General features: G+C 42.4%; 1 protein-coding gene across 1 annotated transcript; it reads left to right on the top strand.

Annotated features, from left to right (window-relative positions):
* Positions 1–11,863: 11,863 nt before the first annotated feature.
* LOC136445806 (uncharacterized) lies at positions 11,864–14,946 on the top strand. Its single transcript, XM_066443947.1, has 4 exons — positions 11,864–12,063; positions 12,782–12,920; positions 13,360–13,496; positions 14,103–14,946. Exons 1-4 carry the CDS (start codon positions 11,864–11,866, stop codon positions 14,944–14,946), a joined length of 1,320 nt encoding a protein of 439 aa, XP_066300044.1.

The raw sequence follows: 14,946 nt of genomic DNA, 5'->3' as shown, positions 1-14,946 counted from the left end.
CAATACAAGCTGTCCAATTGCCGCCCCAGTGGAATGGGTGTATATGACGCACAGAGAACGAATGACAAAGTTTCACTCAACAACACTAATGCCAAACCAGCCTTACTGACGAAATGAACTATGAAAATTAAGGAAAGCTATTTCTAAGAAAGATATTTTGTGATTTTGTGTTTCTTATCAGAGCGCACAGAAAAATACAAAATTGTGCGCTTACAACTACAACGGGAGCACGGAGTGTTGCAAATAACGGTACTATATTAGAGCAACAGCAGAATACAAAATGGCGAAAGAATTTCGAAAACATTTCGCCGTTAAGTGTTAAGCAGACAACACATGGATTCCTAAGTACAATATGGTATTTTTCTCAAGTTTCGTTCATTTTTCGTTAGAATGGTGAGTACGAGTTCAATTGGAACAGCAGCGGCGGGGAAATTACCTACAGATGAACTAAGTTGGAACGAAATGATGAAAATGAGTAAAGCTAGAATAACGACGTTTTAACAGTTTTAAGAAATGTTGCACATCGTTCAATAGGCAGTATTATCTTTTTTATAAAAAAAATGTATAAAACATCACAGTTTGTCCAACGCAGCACCGTCCGCGCCTGCAGTCTACAAAGATGGCGCTCGCCACCGATACAACCATCTTTATTGACACAACAAAAGTACAGCGACTTTCGTAAGGACCTCTACAACAATACATACAAAAAAACAAGTGGATACAAATGAACAAATCTACGTTCATTTTATGTTGATTTGACTGAAGGTTTATGATTTAGACGATAAAAATTCCTCCAATGTTTGTAAGAACCCATTCTAAACCCATACTATCATCAGCTATACTATACACTCTTGCATTAGGTAGATTAGCCCTTAGACATATATATAGAACTATCGTTATGTACCAGCCATACTTTGTACTTTGTACAATTGTTGCGCAATAAAGTTATCAATCTACGTTCAAGTATATTAATAAATCAACATATTGAGTTTGAGGTATTCTAGTGTCTAAACATTCTTTGATATACTTGCGTATTTGTACACAGTAAGGGTTGTCTCCTTCCAGAATGCAAGTAAATTTATATATCGGGATGGAATATATCAAATTCGGTTGAGCAAGCGGAAAGAAAGTTGAACAGCATTGATCATTTATCCTCATATCGTGAACAATCTATGATAAAGTGACGTTCATCTTCAATGATATTATACCCCCCTCCCACTATGACGGCGGCCTCGCTGCCAGCGCGCTGCGACCTAAAATTTGACACCACGCTCAACGAATTTCATAGAGAAAAAAACGAATCATTTTACGCTTTGTATATTTCGTTGTCTTTTCAGTCATACTTTTACACTTTGAATGACATTCCGATTATGAAGTCAACGGTTACATAAATCCAATTTAGGTCGCAGCGAGATCGCCCACTGGAGTGGAATGGGATTTTAACATCAACAAACAACAACAAAGACTACTCTCAATTACCTGTAGTAGACAACTTAAAATTTATCATGAAATGTGTAAAATGATAATACAATCTTACTTCATATATTTGTCAAAATACATCCGAAGTTAACATTTGCCTGTGGTGCCGTTACAATCACTTCGCACGTGTTTCTAGGATAAAACTGGGCCGAAAGATCAACGAAATATAAAACACAATCAGGAACTGGATGATTTAATCAACAAAAAACATTTGAAGGGAAGACTTAAATCCATATGGCTATTCTTTCTTCCATACTAAGATGATAGCCATAACGAAATAATGGACAAAACGTACCATGCGATGGGTTTCCGTACAGGCCTAGTAAATGTAGATGCGCTGGCCGTAATTGTAGTTAAAACTCCATGTCTTTTGAAACGATAGTATCATTTAAATAATCAAAACTGGAATGATATGATACAGGTTTTTATAACGAATATCAGTACATGTCTGAAATCTTAGAAAAATCATGTTAGTGAGGAACAGCAGCTAAAAGTGGGCACCATATCTGCATCTGTGTCTGTATAGCCCGTATAACTCACTGGACCCGCGGCACGTTGGCGACCTCGCTTCGACCGAGTAATTTGACAGAGCGCTGAACGAATTTCATCGATAGAAAAACAATCTTTTTACGCTTTGTGTTTTTTTTGTCATTTTAGTCTTTTGCCGATTCGCATGATATTGCCATTGTAAAGTCAAGGGTAACACAAATCCAGTTTAGAACGCAGCGAGGTCGCCAGCGTGCCGCGGGTCCAGTGAGATCAAGGATTCACACACCAGCTTCGCAGGCACGCGGCGCGATAGCAGCTGGTTATATAACAATGGACGGACATACCTTTGCGGACCTAGGTGCAAGCGTTGCTTAAAGCTATCTAATTATGGATGAAATTCGTTGAGAACTCTGTCAAATCGCCTGGTCGCAGCAAGGTCGCCAACGTGCCGCGTGTTTAGTACAACCTATCCTTTGTAGACCTAGCTGCAAGCGTTGTTATCTCCATGAAATATGGAGATATAGTTTTGGGGGTGTCTGTGTGTGTTTGTCTGTTTGTGTTTCCGCACTACTGTAGTCAGCATAACTCAGGAACCTCCATGCCCCTACTGTACTAGGTGGTAACAAGTTCCACTCTACGACAGTTACGGAAAAAACGAACTTTTGAACACCTCAGTCCTTGGTTGATAACTCTGGTTCTTGAAGGCATGATTATTTCTTGTTCTTTTCCGAGCTGGTATTAGATACTTAGTAGTCGGTACGTCCACAAGTTTATCAATCATTTTGGACATCATGCATAGTCAGGACATTTTCCTTCTAAGCCTTCTTCCATAGCCAGCGTCGATACATTACGATGACTCTCATAATCAAATATGACAAATATTTCTCTGAAAACTCAAATGCCCATTTTCTTTGATATTGCGTCATGTTCCCATTCGATGGAAAAAGTTGAGCGATCAGATTTAAATATCTAAGATGATCCACGATATAAAGGTATGATTTAAAAAACAACAAAACATATATCAATTTTTTTAGAAACTCCTCTCGGCTATAACGGGCCAAAAAACGAAGTTACTATGAAGGTTCTTTGAAATGAATGTACTTACTTTTTATGTACTTAATTTGTAAATTTGTTACTGAATATTGTTGATAGCTATAACGAAATAATGATCAAAACTTACAATGTGGCTTCCATATACAGTACAATAAAGCAGCACAGAATAGCTCATCTTGTACCGTTATTGTCTAGTTTTTTCTTCTTCTTATAATTAGAACTACCTATTGACAGTCATTTGTCTATACCATTCGTACCGACTGTAGCGTTATTCAGAGACTGTGCCTACTCTTTGATATTTAATAATTTATCAAAATTATCATTTTTCACGTACTGATGTCATAGACGGTGAATCAACAGGTACACAGGTGAACACGCAAACAGACAGACAAAAATTACTGATCTTGATAAATCTCTGAAGGAAGACTATATCATTAGACACACGTACGGTGATGTTTGGGATGGGGGGGGAGACTGTCAAGAAATATATAGACAAACAAATAACGATTTTTTTTGCAATTTGGGGTCAAAATAATGATCCTCAAACATTATCTATATCAATTTATCAATGCTAACATTGCCAAAGAAATTATTAGAAATAATTTGAAGTACCATCCAAAAGCGGAAGGAATTCTATAACAGACAAGATTTAACAAAATCTCCAATTTGCTTGCGCGTACCGTTACGTTCACTTGTAACCTATTTCCAGCAAAAAATCGGACTATCAAACATCAACGAAAATTCAAACACTGTTAGGAACTAGATGCCATAATCAACAAACACATTTTGGAGATAAGAATCTGATTCATAGCGATATCTTTTTTTTCCAAATTTTGTCGATAGTTAACTAGAGAATTAACACAATTTCCATGGTAGTTGGCTCGGTGCAAGCCTGGATACGACGGAAATGCGCTGAACGTAACCGTGTGTTTAGAAACGATAATATCATACAGCTAATCTGTTGACAGTCAGAAAATAGTACAATATTTACAAAGCATATCGGCATATACAATAGGTCATATCTGAAATATTAGAAAGATTAGGGTTTGCTTTTCTTCGAAATATAGGCTAGAATGACGGTGGGCAGAAGAAGACACACACCGGCACAGAACATCAACCATTACACAATTTCACCGAAACAAACGAAAAATCGGCACTTTTACATCTTATATGATCGTGTTTTTAGTTGTCTACTTTTCTACATGAACAGATTGTACCGAAGTAATTATGAGCGGTATTTTTCGTTGTTTTGTTGATGTTAAGATCAGAGATGACGAACGCCATCTTTGTAGGATCCGGGATACAAGCGGTTCCGCTTTTGACGAATTGCAGGCTTTGATATTTTTTTATCCAAAAAAAATAATACTCCCGATCAAACGATGTGCAACATTTCTTTGACCAGTTAAAATGTTATTATTCTAGCTTTTTCCATTTCTATAATTTCGTTCCAACTTAGTTCATCTGTAGGTAATTTCCTCGCACGGCTGCCGTTTCGAATGAACTTGTCTTTGCTATTCCAACGAAAAATTGAAGAATCAAGAGAAAAATACCACATTGTAGTGAAGTGTCAGCTTCACACTACATGGCAAAATTTTTGCGACATTATTTTGCCACTTTGTACGCTGTTATTGCTCTATAGATCTAGTCTAGTACCGTTATTTGCAACGCTCTGTGTGTCATTGTTGTAGGAGCACAATTTTTCATTTTTTGGCGCTGCGCGCTCTAAGAGAAACCAGACTGACTGAATAACTTGCCCACAGTTTCCCTTAATTTCTATCCTTTATTACGATACGTAACAATAATTCTGTTCCATTTTTGTTCAGGAAAATTTCGTTACCCGTTCCCTACGCGTTATAACTGTTATACCCCTATTACACTGGGGCGGCGAGCTCACCGTGAGCTAAAGTTTGACAGAGCGCTTAACGAAGTTTATAGATAAAAAAACTAATCTTTTTACGTTTTTTGTGTTTCGTTTTGTCTTTTAAGTCATACTTTAACATTTCGCGTGATATTCCAATCATGAAGTCATGATTTACACAAATCTCGTATAGGTCGTAGCGCGATATAGCCTGCTTGTGAAATTGGGGTCTTGATATGTCACTATTTCTTACACTAAGGTACTGTAGAAAAATCAATTTTCCTAATGCAACTAGATAATCGAGAAATATATCATTTCTTTTATCTCTACTATAACTGGCAAGCGAGGAGAAGTTGAATTCATTTGATAGTTTGTTTTATCTGTTAACTGTATCCGTTCAACATGTTTTGTTGCGACCTGTACTTAGCTCAGTGTGGCGAAAAGGTGCAATAAAGGTCTTCATTCATTCAATAACCTGAGTGGAGGGCGCGACGCATAGAAACTAAAAAACAGATTTTAAGTCTGTAGTTGATGAACGAAAAAGCCAATGTTTTTTTGGGACGATAGAAACAACATCGTTTTCTTCTTCGTTGTTTACCCCCATTATGTTTTTTCAGCTTCTTTGCGTTTTCAAAGATGATAGTTCTTTGATATTCTAAGTTAACTTTGGGGAAACTTCTACGTGTAGGAATTAAACAAGTATGCATGGAATGACGCCTGTTTATACATTTAAAAACAGTTCAGCGCGTATTTCTTCAAATATTTTGCCGCAAGATTTATTTTCATCCATGACGTCAGGATCAAAAGGATTCCAATCTTTGCTGAAATTGTTTTTCTTCCTTCGGAAATTCTGATCGGAATTCTTTTTGTCTGGCGGTGGCGCCAGCTCGCTGCAAACATACACCTCCTCGTAAAGTTGTGTTTAGGTTCATTTGTGTTACTTGATAGCTCTCGTCTGACCCGAGGCGTCGCCGTGAGGGTTTCTGTTTTTAAAGTTTCAATGAAGCAAATTAGGTCTGCATGTTTTCCTCGGGTGGTATGGTTATTCCAGCTTAACGAGCGTCTAGCGTTTGGGTGGCATCGGGCGTTATTACAAACAGGAGGACTGTTTTTCTCGTGTGATGATGTGTGGAGAGTATTGAGGAAAGGAAAGGAAAGTGATATCGAACCAGTTTAGATCAAATGAATTCAATGAACAGATGAGCTAATCTTCCACTGGTCGTGACATAGAAGACAGACGTTATACAGTATTTACAGGTTCATTGTACCGGGGAAATTCCCCTAGCTCTTTTCGACCGTCCCGTCCTGAGGACTGCGACCCTTTCCGGTAGCGTGCATGTCGGGTGAGCGACACAGCCGGGATCGAACCCGAGGCTTCTAGTTCCTGAGGCAAGATCGCTAACCACTGGACTAAGAGGGCCACACTTCAGAGAAAATCTATCCTACGAAATTCCATAGACTATGCATAGCCTCCAACAGGCCCTTTTACGGGCGTATGGATCGTAGAATTCGGCAAAAAAAGGAACGAATTAGCCAGTAGAATCAGTCCACGGGGAAGATCACATTTCGCCCGCGGAGCCTGCAAATGAAACCCTGGCAAATATTCTCCTTATAGCCGCCGTAGTTAGTCTGGTAGAGACTAGACTATGCATACTATGATGTACAAAACCACTAATAAACTGGTGGCCGTACCGACTACTAAGTATCCAATATCAGCTATAACAATAACTGGAAATAGCTGTGCCTTAAAGTACCAGAGTTATCAATCCAAAATTGAGGTGCCCAAAAATTCGTTTTTCACAGAGCTATATCGTAGAGTGGAACACCAAGTACAGTATAAACATCCTCACTGGATAGCTTGAATGCAGTCACAAGACTAAGAATCAGCTGCCACAAACTACATATTGAAACGGGAAGACATATCCGCACTCCTTTAGAACAACGATTATGTAAACATTGTACTTTGAATAGAATAGAAGACGAATGTCATTTTGTGGTACAATGTGGATTATATACCAAAGAAAGAAATGAACTGTATAAGCTTGTAGAAAACCTATTTCCCTACTTCACACATTTAAGTACTGTACAAAAATGCATATTCCTAATGCGACTAGACAAACCTCCCATTGAAAAACACGTCTGTTCTTTTATATCCACTATAACCGAAAAGCGAGGAGAAGTAGAATTTATCTAATGATAGTCATATTCTTTTATATCCGTTAACTGTACTTGTATTTTGTTTTGTTGTGACCTGTACTTAGCCAAGTGTGGCAGAAATATGCAATAAAGGTCTTCATTCATTCATTCATTCATTTAAACAACGCCACAGATAGATGTGCAAAGGTTAGGTGTGACAGGCCTATCAGTGTAATATTATTACTAATGTAGCCAGCTGCTTTCGCGCCGCGTGCCTGCGAAGCTGGTGTGTTACGCTGAAGGCTATAGATACAGACACTTCGTTTTAGGAGAATATGCACTTTGGTCGGCAACGAAATACAACTGAATGCAGTTTCCGAAGATAGCGAAACGTTCATAGGATTGTCAAGCATTATTTTTGCTTTGTTCTGATGTGTGTGCATTTTCTTATTACTCAACAAAAGATATATAAAGACGGCACTGGGCGGCAAGGGAGGTATCTTCGCAATGCGGACATGTAACTCAGTTAGGAGAATTTAGCTTTCTGAACAGGAATTTGGACAATTACTTGATGACTACTAGAGAAAATATTCGGGACATCGCTGTTTTTAATCTTTTCGGAGGCAAGCAGAAAACGATACCCACAATAAAGAAAGGGAAGTTATGTGGGTAGAAATTAAAGTTTTATATACATATTTCCTTCATCGCCCGTGTGCCGAGAAGACTGTGGCCATAAATGTATGCCAGGATTGGGCTTCTTACGGCCCCATTCAACTATGGCGGCTATTGGTTTTGTGTAACCCTTGATTCCATAATTGGAATATCATGCAAAACGTATACTTATGACTGAACAGACAACAAAACACATGCACACAAAACGTAAAGATGTCCGTTTCTGGAATTCGTTGAGCGATCTGTTAAATATTCTGTTGCTCAAGTGACAACAGTCGCGGCGCTGTCACGTCACATGTACAGCCTCTAGTGAAAAGGGGGTGTGACTGTAGCCAGGACTGTCATGCCAGGATCGGGCTACTAAAGCTTCCCCCCCCCCCCCCCGTGTACACTTTGCATTTGAAAGGACCGGCTCTGTAGGCGTTGACCTCGCTAGAAATCTACTGACTGTCGTTAAGTGTTGAGCACCCCCCCCCCAACCCCCCTCCCCCCCCCTCTCACTGGACCCGCGACACGCTGGCGACCTCGCTGCGACAAAACGATTTGACAGCGCGTTCAACGAATTACATCGATGCAAAACGAATCTTTTTACGCTTTGTGTGATTTATTGTCTTTTTAGTAATACCTGTACGTTTTGCATGAGATTCCCATTATAAAGCCAAGACTTACACAAATCCAATTTAGGTCGCAGCGAGGTCGCAACACGGTCGTCGTCTAGTGGAATGGGGGCCTAAAGCCCGACCTCAATTTGTTAACACTTATAAACCTGATCAGTCCTAGGATTGCTACCTTCGTAGACGGTACTTTATTGTGAGAAGGTCGTGACTCGATCAATGTCACGCGGCCTAGATCGTGACGACCATGCAATTTGGTAAATTCTCGCTACGCATCGCTGTGACATCATCACAACATGCTCCATGGATAGCTTGAACTATGGGTAGAAAGCGCTTGTTGGACAATACTGGTTAGGTCATGTTGATTCGATCATACGGATGACATTCACGCCCTCATCGCTTTTCGTCCGTTTCCACACAAAAAACGACCATACTGTAAATCGTGCAAAGCAGATGCAGAATGAGCAAATGTATGTCGTAAATTGTAAAACAAAATATCAGAAAATGTATACTAATGTCGTAGAATGCTAAGGTCATTTCGAAAGTCCAAGAAGAAGATGTGAAAGAACAAAAATGAAGAGTCTATTGTTCGGTATACCACTCTGTGTGTTAAGTCCTTTGTTCAACCTTCCTGACCACAGATTTCATAAAGGAGGAAACCTTTTTTCCAAACCTTTTTTTTTCGCAGGCAACAATTTTCGAGTTCCAAGAGGATGATATCCATACAATCGAATCAAGATGGCCCAATGCAATTCCTCCACACGCTTCTTGCTTGACACCATGCGCTATGATGCTGCGTTATTTATACCAGTAAGCCATGAGAACTTCATTGTGGGGCAACGACGCCCTCTGGCGGTATTGCAGAGGATTTCACCGAGCACTCAAAAGCCGATGTGACCCTATGTGACCCAGACCAGGAGGTCGTGCATAGGTGTCACGTGACGATTGTATCCAATCAAGTTACTGGAATTTTACCCGGCCCCGAGCTCTTTAGGCGCGCTTTTTGTACTGTCTCAATGTTTCAATTTCTGAAGAATTGAGCTATCAAATTTTGAAAAACCCGAGTTCCACCAAACCGATGCAGACATTCCATTGGCAATGGACCTTCCATTGGAATACTGTAAATGCATTTAAGTTCGCGTGGTTTTTATTTCGCGGTAGAGAGAACATGGAGTGTTCGCGGTGGTTTTAAGTTCGCGTTTGAAACAATAGTAGCACTATAGTCATCGGTGGGCAAAACGTTTTGCGGTGAAAGTTCGCACTGAAAGTTCACCGCGAAAACCGCGAACATAAAACCACCGCGAACATTTCTGCATTCACAGTACATGGTAAAGCTACGAATTCCATTCCATTTATTCTCAACGTGTCGCGGGTCCGGACCAGTGAGATGGGGCTGAGATCGCAGACACGTCATCCGATCGCTTTTCATGTCCTGTGGCAGGTGCTGTATGCCCAGTGGGCTCTACTGCGCATGTCCATTACAGATCCCTCCCCTTCTGAACCTGCAGCTGGACGTAGTGACTTTCCATGTCCGTGTGATGTTTGCAAGAAATCCACCACAAAATCAAGGATCATGGGTTCTTGAGCGGGAAAATGTAAACCGCGACGTCCAACCAGCTATCTCGGCGACGATCGTTCGACCACGGACGCCACTGCATATCCAAAAGACAAGAACACCGAGGCGACAGACCGACTAGACGACACATGAATCAAACATGACAACAGTTTGCTCTTGGGCAGGGCCGGGAACGGCGACACAACATCCCGGACAGAACCAAGGGTGATGACTGATTAACAAGACAATGCCAGCCGCTGGAGAATGGACGCAAGTCCGGGATGATCCCGTGGATAAGTGTCAAGAACGGGACCTTGCAAGGGCACTCAACGAGGTAAGTTCGTCGGTGAAATTCAGAGAAAGTTTAGAGAAGTCGACTGGTCGCACACGTACATATCCGACCAAAGGCCACCGACTCATGGCAGCCTTTCCAGAGATGAACTCGTGTCACGGGAATTAGCCATCATTCCAAAACAAGATGACAAAACTGAGGGGAATACCCGTTTAGGAATACTTTGATATTTGCTACACGAGGTTCCAATAGCAAAGTTCGCGGGGCCCCAGCTCCCTTACAAAACGTTTCTCATTCTGATATCAATATGTCGAGCGGTGTTGGTTTGATTTCGGGGTTGCGAACATTTTACAGACTGAAACAGCAATACTCACAAAAGTTGATGATGCAAGAGAAGTCCGCTACCACAGATGCAGGTCTACAAAAGAAGAAGAAGTATTTTAAATGCACGAAGTTCTAGTCTGGACAGAGCAGTCACCATGCAAAGACCACACTACTCCGGAAGGCTACTCATCGCTTCAAAAGTGTGAACACTGTTTCAAGCATCGCCCGGCGTTTCCTAATGACAAAACAGCGAATGACAGCCCATACATCTACAACGATAAGGTTCAACGTCATGCATTCCAGCGCTGTCAACGGATGACTGAATCACCACGCCAAGACCACCCCGACCAATCGACCGCTTTGAAACTCAGATTCGAATCAGCCATGACCCGATAAATTGCTTCCTAGTTTGCTTTAACGACTAAATCTAGCAAATGAAACTCGCCAGTGAGATGCTAGAAGGTGTCAGCTTTTAAAAGATGTTTTCAGATTGACAATTTTGGCACTTTGGAAATGATAGAAGCTGACCGCGATTTAACGTTTAAAGAAAAGTAGTAGAAACTCGTGCTAATACTGCCTGTTATATGTCGAATCAACAAAGATGCGCGGAAAGCATAGCTTCAATCAGCCATTTGTATATTGGTTGCATGTTTATCACTTTGCACGTAACTGAACTTCAATCAATAATTCAACTACGGGCATCAACCGCTGATACATATCGGCTGTAGACATCTCTCTCCGGGATGTTATTTTTCAGCACAAGACCTCAGATGACCTGTGCTTACCTCAGGTGACCTGCAATTTACAGATTTGACGAGCTATTAAACATGGCTGTTGATACGTAATAGTCACGTGAGTACAAACTCTATGTCATACACTCATCACTCATACATCTCATGATACACCGAAAGAAAAACAGAGGCAAACAAAAAGTCCCCGTCTATGCAAGTTTTTAGTTGGGTAATCCACAAAACGTTTTCAGTGAAGGACGAATCTTAGAAACTTGGGTTGTCCAACCGGTTGAGGACAAGTGCGTGGAAAATACTTTAATTACACCAGCACCGACCGCAGCACTCAATGCAGTGAACTGTGAACCTCCGACGCAACACACGACGGCCGGCACTAGGCCACTGATTTCTTCCCCATTACACAAGATTTATCACCTTGGCCTTTTACATCAGCTGGCTTTCATAAAATGGCATTTTTTGTAACTCTAAACCCATTGAAATGAAAGTTTTTAATTTGGGGGGCGGAACTACTTTTAGTCGAAGTAATTCGTAAATGAGACCCTGGGAAGGCGCGTGCTCTGCTCAAGAGTTCATCTCAGTTCACGTAGATCCTCAGCAAATTATCAATGGCGTCATGTCACTGAGCAGAAGTCGTCCATAAAGATGTCACTTCGCGTGGCAGTGATCGGTGCGGGCCCGGCCGGGCTGTGCGCGGCGCGCTTCCTGTCGGCCGAACCTGACCGGTACCTGCCGACCGTGTACGAGCAGACCTCGGCGGTGGGCGGGACATGGGTGTACACCGACCGGACCGGGACGGACCAGCACGGGCTGCCTCTGCGCTCCAACATGTACAGAAACCTCAGGTGCAGCGACATGCCACAGTTTTATCAGTCGTAACTTCTTAGTGACTTGTAGCTAGTGGTACGAGTCCTTAGCCTACCAGTCTAACCACGCCGGCTGTAGGGAGAATAATTGCCAGAAGAGTTTGGCCGCCAGAGGTTTTCATTTGCAGGTGGTGTGAGGGGGGAATGTTAACCTTGACGCACCGTGGACTGACTCTCCTGGCCAATTATTGAACTTTTTTGCCGAATTCTACGATCTGCCACACAACCGCCCCTCCCCCGTGAGAAGGCCTGGTGAAGGGTACCGAGTCGTGTTCTAAATATTATTGTAGCCTTGTACCGTATCTCCGCATTTTTAAATCATCGGTAGTGTTTATATCGAGCTGTATCTTGAGTGACCGTGCAAACGAATTACTTCCAAGGTCATGAATTCATCACTTTAAGTAATGATTTCCACCATGCAGTGAAGGGACTTCGGTTCAGTCTTCGGCTAGGAACTTTAACGCTTTAATAGTAAACCGGAGTCCACGGCCATACATGCATGTTCTTCGTCTGTAAACTTAGACCGTTGACGTCTTTCAATAGTTCGAAGCGTTCCAATATTTTTCTGTAGAAAAATAACTCGGTGGTTTCGATCCTCGCTGAGCGCTCTGGCTACTTTCACGTCGCTGTCTAGTAGAAAAGGGGCCCCAGGAGGTACAATTGGCACAAAATGAGTTTATTTGTTTTTCTTCAAAAGGACCAATGTCCCAAAGGAGGCGATGGTCTTCCCAGACTTTCCTTACGACAGCCGCTTACCATCATTCCTCCCACACAAGGAGGTGCTTCGGTACCTAGAAAACTATACAGAGCACTTTGGACTGCACAAGTATATTCAGGTATCCTTGAGATTTGCTTACGGGGTTTAAGATGACATGTATGTCTGGCGGTTTTTACCTTTGCCTAGAAGGTTTTGTTCTGATCAGCGTGTTTGTGTGTGTGTGTGTGTGTGTGTGTGTGTGTGTGTGTGTGTGTGTGTGTGTGTGTGTGTGTGTGTGTGTGTGTGTGTGTTTGTGTGTGTTTGGTGGGTTGGGTGGGTGGGTGTCAGGGTGGGTGGTTAGCTGGGTGGGTGGTTGGCTAGGTGGGTGCATGTGCATAGTCTTCTTGACACCTCGAAATGACCTAGGTTATTTTGAGCTGCTTGTTCCCTATCAAATCGAGAGATGATATTGATAGTACAGCAGATGTAAGACTAGATCAAGGAGAAAGTATTACGTGGGTAGTCTTTTTGCTGATGACTAATGAGTAAATTAGCTTTTCCAATTTATGTCTCCCCAGTCGCTCAACAGGGTCGATGCAGTGAAACCTGTCCACGTCCATGACGGCGTGAAATGGCAAATCACGACATCTGACGTCACGGCTCCAGACATCCCGAACACGGAGCAGTTTGATGCCGTCATGGTGTGCAATGGCGGGTACGTAGTTGGATAGACTGTGTAATTCTTGTTTCTTTCACTGTAACTTTGTGTTCACTGTTTTCACAGTCACCTCTGTACCGTGTGAAAAAGCATTCGTCTTTTGCCATCCCCATCTCTCTACAACAACCAACGCTGAGTACAATACGATACCTACTACTGCTCATCCTTCCACACAACATCACCGACTTTTTGTGCATTTGCCGCCACCGTGAAGTTACAGTTCGATGAAAATGTCCATTTTCTTTACACCGTGAAATTCTACTGCCGTGAAGATAAAAGCAGATGCACAACTTCAGACTTATGTAGCTCTTTTTATGTGAATATGGTCTATGTAAAATGTAAGGTGTGATAAACGAAATGGAACGAAATGGAACGAAATAGAACTACAGAAAGTACGAAATGGAACGAAATGGAAAAATAGAACTACTGAAAGTACGTAATTTTTTTTCCATTTCGTTCCATTTTGCACTCTCTGTAGTCCCATTTCGTTCCAGACGATCTCGTACTTTCTGTACACCGATTCGAAGCGCCAATGTCAGTAACACCCAGCTTGTAGCGGCCTTCTTAGACAAACGAGTTTTTTGTCATCTCTCCTATATGCAGGCGCTATTCCGTCCCGTACACTCCAGTCATCCCCGGTACAGACCAGTTCCAGGGCAGGACACTGCATAGCCATGACTACCGGGTCCCAGAGCCGTTCCGCGGGAGAAACGTCGTCGTCATGGGAGCCGCGACGTCAGGCATCGACCTGTGCGTGGAGCTCGCTCAGGTGGCCGAACGTGTCGTCATCAGCCACTCTAACCCACCCATCATGAAAATACACAACCTCCCTCCTAACGCTACTCAAGCCTCTAGAGTAGAGAGCATTGTGGGTCCAAACACCGTCAGGTTTCAGGACGGGCAAGAGTTTCACGCAGACGACATCGTCTATTGTACAGGTTATCGTCTCAGCTTCCCCTTCCTGACTCCTGAATGTGACATCACTCTCCACCAGGGTAGAGCTTACCCACTGTATAAGCACGTTCTTAACACAACCTATCCTACTATGTCGTTTGCAGGACTCACACATCATGCCCTAACGTTCGCTTTGTTCCAGCTGCAAGTAAAGCTTGCTTTAGGGGTCTTAGATGGTAGCATTAGTCTTCCCTCGAAGGCAGCCATGGATCAAGACATTGACCAAGACTTTAAAACACGGCTAGAAGCAGGCCTAGCTCCACGCAAGGCCCATGCTATATTCCCCCTGTATATGTCATATGTGACGGATTTAGCCAAGATGACCCGCCAACCTTTCCCACAGGCCCAGACGTCAATGTTCCTTGACGCCTTCGCGCGTCGGTTTTCTGATCCTCAGCACTTTCGTAATGCAGAATATAAACTAACAGGGCCGGAGACATGGGAGAGGGTACCACATCTAAGTGAGAAGAAACAACAGCAGACTGCTAAGTAA

This window comes from Branchiostoma lanceolatum, chromosome 12 (genome assembly GCF_035083965.1).
Source record: "Branchiostoma lanceolatum isolate klBraLanc5 chromosome 12, klBraLanc5.hap2, whole genome shotgun sequence".
NCBI lineage: Eukaryota > Metazoa > Chordata > Leptocardii > Amphioxiformes > Branchiostomatidae > Branchiostoma > Branchiostoma lanceolatum.
The sequence above is the reverse complement of the archived record's forward strand: the minus strand, read 5'-3'. Positions and strand labels throughout refer to the sequence as shown.

What these genes read in the sequence shown, in the direction of transcription:
- LOC136445806 (XM_066443947.1), top strand. Translation starts at nt 11,864, where the DNA reads ATGTCACTTCGCGTGGCAGTGATCGGTGCGGGCCCGGCCGGGCTGTGC. An exon ending in AACATGTACAGAAACCTCAG is followed by an intron (nt 12,064 to 12,781) that starts GTGCAGCGACAT and finishes TTTCTTCAAAAG; the next exon opens with GACCAATGTCCCAAAGGAGG. An exon ending in GTCATGGTGTGCAATGGCGG is followed by an intron (nt 13,497 to 14,102) that starts GTACGTAGTTGG and finishes TCCTATATGCAG; the next exon opens with GCGCTATTCCGTCCCGTACA.